Here is a 10,081-nt window from a genome sequence, read left to right as displayed (position 1 = left end):
TCATCTGGTTTGAGCAAAGCTCACCAGCTTGAGCCCAAAGTCACTGGCTTGAGCAAGGGGTAGGTCGGTCTGCTGCAGCCCCCCATCCTCGCACATGTGAGAAAGCAATCAATTAACAACTAAGGTGCTGCAAAGAAGAATTGATGTTTCTTATCCCTCTCCCTTCCTCTGTCACCAAAAAAAAAAAAAAAAAAAAGGTGGGGGATGGGGAGGTGAACTTTCAAGCCTTTTCCAATATTACCCGGAACCACTGGAGCTGGATGGAGCTGCACCTTTCTTTAATGATTGCAAGAGGACTTGAGATTAGACATTCAAGAGCTGGTCCTTGTGTTGTAACACACTGCCATGAGGAAGGATTAGTAAACAATGTATCTGGCAGTTTTTGAGTCTAGGGTGACTAGTATTTTGGAGTCCTGATTTTTTATAGAAGTGGCACCTTCATATCTCTTCCAAGACTCTGATTCTGTAACTTTACGTGCATAACCTACAGGTAAAGGTGTGGGTGGACAGGAGAATATGGGATTTTTGCAGCCAACAATAAAATGTGTTCTGTGCACAAGTCTCCAAAAAGTCAATATTTTTGAGGTTTAAAAATAAATGTTGGAGAGCCTGGAAAAGGAAAGAGAGGAACACAGTAATATATATACATATACACAGTAAAAAAAAAAAAAAAAAAAAAAAAAAAAAATATATATATATATATATATATATATATAAATGTATGAGGAAGATGGAGGAGTAATAGATGAAAATAAACAGGATTCTGTCTCATTTGCAAATTCCTGAAAGGAAAAATGTATCAGAATTTCCAGTCCTCAAGACATAGGGCCTCAAAGTCTTGTGAATAAGAAGGGAGAAAAAAGGGGAGGGGCGGGGAACCAGCTCTTGGCAGCAGGAAGTCTTCAATGGCTATCGAGTTATGAAGAAAAAACTCCGAACAGAAGTCCTTATTCGGAGGGCTAAACTCTCTTTAACCACATAAAGAGCAATATAAAAGCTTGCAGCGGCCTCATCGTGGTGTTGGGGAAACAACTCGGCTGATCCATGTTAGAAAGCAGGAGAGAGCTCGGACGGGATAGTTGCTCAGACCCGCGTTAGGGCTTTTATTTGCAAGTCAATGAGCCAAATGGACAACCAGGCTAGTTGTGCCGCCTTATGGGAAACATGGTTATTATTATCGCCTATTGCCCCACCGAATAGTTTCACTGGAAACGTAGAGTCCCAGCAATGTGTGTGTGCGCGCGGTGCCATACGGGACGTGCAGCTACGTGTCCACCTCCAGAACGACTTTATTTACAAAGCGATTACCGTGTTATCTATTTGTTTTCCTTTTCCAACAACAGCAGTCTTACTCAGCCTTCGAATTTCTTAATTACAAACCCGTTCGCTTCTAAATCCACCCCAAACCGTCAGGCAGAGCCCGGAGGGAGGCTGTGCAAGTTTGCACACACCCCCACCTCCCGGATCAAGGGCAACAGCAGAAGCAAGAAACTGTGTATGTGCAAAAAGGTGGATCTGGGGACGAGGATCGCTGAGTTTGTTTACAGAGCAGAGACGCCTCAGCTCGGATGCCAAAGCTACCAAGAGCTGCAAAGCAAACTTAGCTGAAGCACACGTACCCCGGAGCGGCGGGCGGGCCCGAAAGTGCGGACCGGATTCCCGAGCGCGAGAACCTAGGCGGCCGGGCCCGTGAGCGCGCTCGGTCCACCTGCAGCCGCTGCCGCTCCCCGCCCCCAGCTCCTGTCCTTGAAAGAAGTGGGGAAAGAATGCATCTAATGCAGAATGTTTAGATCAGTTTACCTACTGCTCCTATAAAAACCACAAAGCACTGCCCAGGAAATCGCGCTGGAAGAAGGGGCATTATTTGTCCCGGGCTTTAAAACCCCACTCAGGGAAAAAACAGCCATTCTTCTCAGCCCAGGGGAGCTTCTGCAAAACCGGGGAGGCAGAGGGGCACTACGGAGGGCGGGGGCGCTGAGCGCACCCCCTTTTCCCATAGAAGGGAGCTGGGTCGCTAGATGAACCGGGTGAAAGCTGGGGGTTGGGGGGTCCGGCCGTACGGGGGGCGGTGAGTTTTCCAATCTTCCGTCCGGGAAGGCGCTACCTGTGGGCTAGGAGTCCACGGAGGATTTTCTCCCTGCCCCCGGGGCGAACAGACCGACCCCACGTTTGCAGGCCTGGAGGACACCAGAATCGGGGGGCAGCAGGGCGGTGCCTGGGCCGGCTGCAGCCTCTGCGCACGTGCCGCTGGCCGCCGGGACGCAGCTCCCGGACCCGGTCCGGACTGCCTGAAATCCAGGAATCCGCTTTTTCTCACTGCCCACGGGGAGGCTCTCGCTCCGCCCTTCCTGAAATCCTTATATTAACTGTGGCCAAAGCCCTAAGAAACACAGCTCATTGTTGGCAGTTGCCGGGCGGTCCTGCTGAGCTGTGAGGGCAGCGGAGGGGAAATAAAAGGGAACGGCTCCGATTCTGCCCCTGCTGCCGCTGCAAGACTTCGGCGCCGACATCGCGACAGCGAGCGCCCTGCACGCCAGGAAGTCCCCCTCTATGTGCTGCTGAGCCGGTCCTGGACCCGACGATCCCGCCCTCGGTCTTCGGAGCAGAAGTCGCTAAGACGGAAGGTAAACGCGCGGGGCGAAGCTGGCTGGGGCTCCTGCCAGCCAAGTCCTCCGAGGGCTGGGCTTGCCCGGAGGAAGAGCGTGAGGCGGAGCTGGGGAATAACAACAGGATGTGCAACAACAGGATGAGGAGGGCTGATTTAATGCCTGAAGTTCGCGGCCAGGCTACGGGGCACTTCCTTTATTAGGCGACTTTGGGGAGCGGATGGGGGTGTGGGCTCGGGTCCTCCCGCCCGATCGCTGTTTGTGCAGCGCCCGGCTCTGTTTGAAGGGGCAGGTCTGCTCTGGTGGCGAGTCGGGTGCACAAGCTTCTAGGGGGATCCTGGGGATAGTGATTCGCAGCCGACGTGGTCCCGGGGTTCTTGGGGGGCAGTGGCAAGAAAAAGTGGGGTGTGCGGCGCGGGTCTGACCGTCTGCCCTTCTCACTTGCAGGACTGGAAATGGCAGACCATATGATGGCCATGAACCACGGACGCTTCCCCGACGGCACCAACGGGCTGCACCACCACCCTGCCCACCGCATGGGCATGGGGCAGTTCCCGAGCCCGCATCACCACCAGCAGCAGCAGCAGCCCCAACACGCCTTCAACGCCCTGATGGGCGAGCACATACACTACGGCGCGGGCAACATGAATACCACGAGCGGCATCAGGCACGCGATGGGGCCGGGGACTGTGAACGGAGGGCACCCCCCAAGCGCGCTGGCCCCCGCGGCTAGGTTTAACAACTCCCAGTTCATGGGCCCCCCGGTGGCCAGCCAGGGAGGCTCCCTGCCGGCCAGCATGCAGCTGCAGAAGCTCAACAACCAGTATTTCAACCATCACCCCTACCCCCACAACCACTACATGCCGGATTTGCACCCAGCTGCAGGCCACCAGATGAACGGGACAAACCAGCACTTCCGAGATTGCAACCCCAAACACAGCGGCGGCAGCAGCACCCCCGGCGGCTCGGGCGGCAGCAGCACCCCCGGCGGCTCCAGCGGCACCTCGGGCGGCGGTGCGGGCAGCAGCAATAGCGGTGGCGGCAGCGGCGGTGGCAGCGGCAGCAGCATGCCCGCCTCTGTGGCTCACGTCCCTGCTGCAATGCTGCCGCCCAATGTCATAGACACTGATTTCATCGACGAGGAAGTGCTTATGTCCTTAGTGATAGAAATGGGTTTGGACCGCATCAAGGAGCTGCCTGAACTCTGGCTGGGGCAAAACGAGTTTGATTTTATGACGGACTTCGTGTGCAAACAGCAGCCTAGCAGAGTAAGCTGTTGACTCGATCGAAACTCCGGCGAAAGAAATCACCCCCCCCCCCCAACTTCTTCAGCGTGAATTAAAAAACATTCCCTTAGACACAGTATCTCACTTTTCAGATCTTGAAAGGTTTGAGAACTTGGAAACAAAGTAAACTATAAACTTGTACAAATTGGTTTAAAAAAAATTGCTGCCACTTGTTTTTTCTGTTTTTGTTTCGTTTTTGTAGCCTTGACATTCACCTCCCTTATGTAGTTGAAATATCTAGCTAACTTGGTCTTTTTTGTTGTTTGTTTTTACTCCTTAGTTCCTCACTTTCTCCAGTGCTCAACTGTTAGATATTAATCTTGGCAAACTGCTTAATCTTGTGGATTTTGTAGATGGTTTCAAATGACTGGACTGCATTCAAATTTACGAGTGAAAGGAAAAATTGCATTAGTTGGTTGCATGAACTTTGAAGGGCAGATGCACAAACTGCCATCTCGCTTCATTTTTTTTTAACTATGCATTTGAGTACAGACTAATTTTTAAAATATGCTAAACTGGAAGATTAAACAGATGTGGGCCAAGCCGTTCTGGATCAGGAAAAGTCATACTGTTCACTTTCAAGTTGGCTGTCCCCCGCCCCCGTATGTACAGACAATAATAGGGTGTGGAATGTCGTCAGTGGCAAACATTTCACAGATTTTTGTTTCTGTCTTCAACATTTTTGACACTGTGCTAATAGTTATATTCAGTACATGAAAAGATACTACTGTGTTGAAAGCTTTTTAGGAAATTTTGACAGTATTTTTGTACAAAACATTTTTTTGAAAAAATACTTGTTAATTTATTCTATTTTAATTTGCCAATGTCAATAAAAAGTTAAGAAATAACGTGTTTTCTAGAAGTCATTTGGGGGTGGTTTTTCCCTTTGGTGGCTTTTTTTCCCTCTGTAAGTTGAACACTTTATTGATGAGAGTAAGCATTCCAAAGGGTAAATTACAGGACAGTAAAACAGGTCATGATGAGCTTAAGCGGAGAGCAGGATTTAGCATAATTGGCATAATGCTTCATTGTTACCATTGTAACATGCCTCTTGGTGTGGTTTAATCAAAAGCTGCAAGGTTGTCAAAGAGCATTTTCCCCCCTTAATTGTCATATTCAAATATGCCTTGTAGTTAGAAAGGTTTATAATACTGAATACTCTTAATATTTTCATGGGGTGGGAGGGAGGAAATGAACTGTTTCTTGCTATGCCTGATTCAACTACTTCAATAGAGGTAGATGGGAACAATATTCTGGAAGATTGATGAGGGTGGCATTATATAGAAATCTATCTTTATCTCTAGTGATGAATCTTATTTCTCAGAGGAAGTACTAAGGAGAGCACACACATTTTTAGCTTACTATCTGAAATAGCTTCTGATAGTTCTAAAGAGGAAGAGGGGGCAAAATTGTACCTTGAGGCTTCCTATTTTGTTCCATAATATTTAAAATTGGCTCAGAGAGGTTGAGTCAAAGGTCAAATTACAGTCTTTACAAGGTGTTCCCTCCCAAGCATGCCCTGTTTTCCAGAATACTGAGCTTTTTCTGTTACAGGCATTGGGTGCAAAGGATAGAAGGATAGGATCATTTTAATTTTACCTAAATGAGTTATCAAGAAGACATAACTACAGTTAAGTAAGTAGGTGTCAAGTTTTACCTTATATAATCAAAGGAGGAAGTAATATTGTTAAAACCTTGAAGTATCCAAGTTAGAAGGAGAAGGAATTTTCTGTTTTCCGAGCTTATCAGAGCAACACACCTATATTCAAGAAAAAAACAAATTGTGTTTTGTATTTGACATACTGAAGGAGTGAAGAAATGTAGATAAAAAAAAAAAAATCTCATTACTTTAAAAGGGCTTCTTATTTAGATAGATTCCAATCTTACAGCTCATATTTTATTATTAAAAAATTAGATGAGGAAGGTATATAGAAGAATTAGATATCAGTGGGTCTGGCATAAAGGCTGACCAGAATAATTAAGATCACCTACATTCTATAATTCTATGTCTAAGGCAGGCCATTAAAATTAAGATGCACATGCCACTGAATTTTTTATACCTCTAACTGATATTTCCTTATTACAAATTATGTTCTAGATAACTAATTTCTCTGAAAATACACAGTCATTGAAAACTCTTTTTACCCCATTATCAAAGCTGATCCCGATTTCCCACATTAATAGTTAAAGCTGAAGTTTTCTTCAGCTAAGACATGTCAATACCAAATCTGCAATCAGCAGTAAATCCTCCTGGCTAAGCGTTTTCACAGGAAGTTTTTCTCTTTTTTTTCCCAGAGGCTCAAGTGAAAAAAATATGTTTGCATACATATTAATATAGCAATTCTAGTTCTTTTTCACTTGTGCCGGGGGAAGAAAAAAAAAGAAATGCTATTGGAGGCATTGTTCTTTTGCATAAAGAAAGAAGCAAAAGAATTGTCTTGCCACCACCCTTCACCATTTATTCTGCCAGGAAATAAGCCACAACACCTGCTCTGTCCCTAAATTCCTCCTGCTGCTCTAACGCGTAACACGTATGTGGAGATGCAGAGCCCAAGGAACTATTATTAGATCCTGAGCCCATCTCTGCCAGAACAGAAGACTCAAACCGAGGAGCTGGGTTAAAAGCACCATTTCTCTTCAGTACAAATACGACCCTCCCCCGTTCCCTCCCATTCACTCGAATGATCTCTATTTCATTAAAACTCTTTCTTGATCAACAACTGAGCAGATTCTATGTGCTATATCTGCAGGTCTCTTAAGCACAGAAAAATAACTCCTTGTTTGAACAACCTGATTAATGAAACCTGTACAGTGACCTAGATCACTGAGCTTCTGGCAGACATTTGCAAAACCTTTTGTGGTCTTGCTTCCTACTAAGTTACTTATAGCATATGGGGAAATTTGACCTCTGCACCTTGGCTCTTTTTCAAAAAGTTCTAATACGGTACAAGAGTGCTTCTGTTCTTTAAGCTGTGCCCACAAATAGACACCCCACACTTGATTTTCAAGAAGAGATCAATGATAAGCAACAGTACAACATCACAGAAACATGGCAGAAAAATAAATACATATTAATAAAAACTTGTACCTCTGCCTTGTGATTGCTAAAATCCTGGTGGCAGTATATGTGCTAAAGCTGATAAAGATGTTACAGCCATGGATGGCTTCTTGAAGAAGAGTTACCTAATCACCTCCGTTTATGGGGTGCTAGGCTAGAGCACTAGTACCAGAAGGCTGACATCCATTGTGAAGTTTATGGTCTCCGTGACTTTTACTACTGTAAACGCCTGGGATAGCTATAAATTGATGTCAACATTAAAGGCCAGATCCTTTAGAGCAAAATATTAATCCACTAATCTATTATGGATGGCCCGCTTTGAAATATAAACTTTGCAGTCCCAGACCATTAGGTGTTTTCGCCCCCTTGTGGAATTTATTTAGAAGGTCAAAGGAAAGCTGTGTGCTCAAGAGGGTTTGTTTTTTGTTTTATTGTTTGTTTGTTTGTTTGTTATCATTTCTGAAGACTTTTTTTTCTTGATGTAAACAGCATGTATTTGAGCAACAAATCTTTTATCAAAGACAATTCCAAACTAAACACCCTTTATTAAAGAGTGTTTTTACCCTACCAAAGACCTTAACTGATGATTAAATGTGCACAATTGAAATTTGCCTCATATTTTAAAATATGCACAGGCTAAAGGATTTTCTTTTTAAAAGTATAATAGGCAATGCTTTAGCCTGTCAGTTAAAGCTGACATTCTGCACTCTCACAACAGAACTGTTGATTTTGGCTAAGTGCAAATAATAATATATTTGGTGGCCCGGGGTTGGAAAGGTGGAGGGGAATGTGAGGGAATGCAGGAGGCAATTATCGATGTTGGAATGTGACCAAGCCACAGGCTCTAATCTTGTGAAAAGGGCCACAGGATGTTTAATGAAAATGAGTGTTACTGTCTAATTGATTCAGTAAAATTTACTTTAAAATAAACTTGGCAGATAACATTGTCTCCAAAAAATAAATAAATTTAGAATTCAAGGAATTTAGGACCCAAGCCATTGGCAACTTTCTCCTGTCCAGTGGTATCATTTGGCAGCACAAAAGAGGTGTTCCGCACAGCCTCAGAGATGGTATTCATCATTTTGGTACTGTACCACTATCATCAAATCAGGGCTCCCAGGCAGGTTGAAGCGAGAGAACAATAGTAACACATCAAGTGACTTAGCCAGTGAACCCCTATTATCATGTATTCTGTTTGTCTGTTCCCCCTAGAATAGAAGGAACAATGGCAATGTCAGAATTTTAATTGTAATGGACTGGCTTAAATTACTTGACCTATTTTTATCCATCAAGGAGAGAAATGATTCCTTTTATTCCTGGTAGCTGTGCTTATAATTTAAACTGGAAAGAGAAATTTAAGGCCATTTCCTATCAAGTAATGTACTTACTATTCATAAATAATTTGTTTGCCTCATAGTCAATAAGACTTTTGAAAAATTTTAAGACACCTTGAAATTTTTTTTAAAAATTATTTTTCTTCTCCTGGGAGGATTTAAATGCAGAAGTAATGTTAAAAGGTGAGCTGGAAATATTCTAAAAGGGCTGGTGTAAAATTTTACGGTATTTTTGCAATTTATAAACACGATAAAAGAAAAGCAAAAAGAAATAGGTTTCTACTGTGTTGAGGAACTGAATCTATGATCCGTGGGAAAGAGAGAATAACAACCAATCCATTCCATACTGTCTATGAGCAAATCATGGCTTTTTAGTGGCTAGATCCTTATCAGTTACTTCTTTTCCTGAGATGAGCACCCGAGTTCTCAGACGCAGTCCCAGGAGACATTTGCTGGTGCTTTTTTTTTTTTGAAAACTCAACTTGGCTAACCCAGGACATGCAGAGTAGACTAAAGCAGATGAAAGATGGACGATGAGTATTATTACTCGCTTTAGATGTTGCTGGTTTTCATTAGGCTGAACTAATTGGAAAGATTAGTGAGGCAGAGCACAATGTGGGTGAGGACAGTAGTTCACCAAATTCTTGCAGTTTTCCCATGGTATCACCATTGTGCTCAGCCCCGGAATCTCTCCTTTCTTCCCTCCACAGCAGAGTGGTTCCCTGATTGCATTTTTGGTTGCTGAACAAAGTAGAAAAGGGATTTTGCCTCCCGAGGAGTCTGTGATAAGGCAAGGTTAGTGTGGTGGGATAAGGCAAGGTTATTGCAGGAGATATGCAAATAACAAAGTGGCTTTTGAAAAGTTAATATTGCAAAAAAAATCCTGCCAGTCCATTCTTGAAATCGGGGTGGGGAGCAAGATTTAGGCTTGAATGAAAGTCAAACTAGCATAAAATCAGAAAAAGTCATCAGAGGATGGCTGATTTGAGGTTGTGATATCATTTCATTAACACTTGTAGGGGACCATAGACTAGAGCAGGGGTCCCCAAACTACCGCCCGCGGGCCACATGCGGCCCCCTGAGGCCATTTATCTGGCCCCCGCCGCACTTCTGGAAGGGGTACCTCTTTCATAGGTGGTCAGTGGAGGAGCATAGTTCCCATTGAAATACCAGTCAGTTTGTTGATTTAAATTTACTTGTTTATTATTTTAAATATTGTATTTCTTCCTGTTTTGTTTTTTTACTTTAAAATAAGATATGTGCAGTGTGCATAGGGATTTGTTCATAGTTTTTTTTTACAGTCCGGCCCTCCAATGGTCTGAGGGACGGTGAACTGGCCCCCTGTGTAAAAAGTTTGGGGACCCCTGGACTAGAGCAAAGAAAACAGGATTGGGACTCCGGAAGCCTTTTCTCTTTTTGTCTCCCTAGGAATGGCATAAAATGTGGCCTGTGATTTCTTTAAGTAATGGCCATGGTGCTTTTTCTGAGAACCCGTCTTTTTTATTTTTATGTTTTGGCTTCATGACCGTTGAAATCTCCATTCTGACAAACATGTAGTACTTAAATTGTGCATGAAATTCTTAGACCACTTTGTCAATATTACCCCATTACATTTGTTCTGGATAACTCTTCGAAGGAGTATAAGCAAGATGATCTAGTTCTATTATTTCTTCTTTTACCCAATGTGTTCAGCAAATATATGGACGTTGGGGCCAGTTGGTGAAAATTGATTGAACTGCTATGGTCCTAATATGAACCTAAAACAAATATCTCAATATTTCCTATATCCCTGCCTGA

The 10,081-nt window shown here is 44.1% G+C and overlaps 1 protein-coding gene across 1 annotated transcript; it reads left to right on the top strand.

The window, feature by feature from the left end:
- Nucleotides 1-2,377: 2,377 nt before the first annotated feature.
- Nucleotides 2,378-4,740, top strand: CITED2 (Cbp/p300 interacting transactivator with Glu/Asp rich carboxy-terminal domain 2). Its single transcript, XM_066248259.1, has 2 exons — nt 2,378-2,624; nt 3,054-4,740. Exon 2 carries the CDS (start codon nt 3,062-3,064, stop codon nt 3,884-3,886), a length of 825 nt encoding a protein of 274 aa, XP_066104356.1. The 5' UTR covers nt 2,378-2,624; nt 3,054-3,061; the 3' UTR covers nt 3,887-4,740.
- Nucleotides 4,741-10,081: the final 5,341 nt, after the last annotated feature.

Source organism: Saccopteryx bilineata, chromosome 12 (genome assembly GCF_036850765.1).
Source record: "Saccopteryx bilineata isolate mSacBil1 chromosome 12, mSacBil1_pri_phased_curated, whole genome shotgun sequence".
Taxonomy (NCBI): domain Eukaryota; kingdom Metazoa; phylum Chordata; class Mammalia; order Chiroptera; family Emballonuridae; genus Saccopteryx; species Saccopteryx bilineata.
The sequence above is the reverse complement of the archived record's forward strand: the minus strand, read 5'-3'. Positions and strand labels throughout refer to the sequence as shown.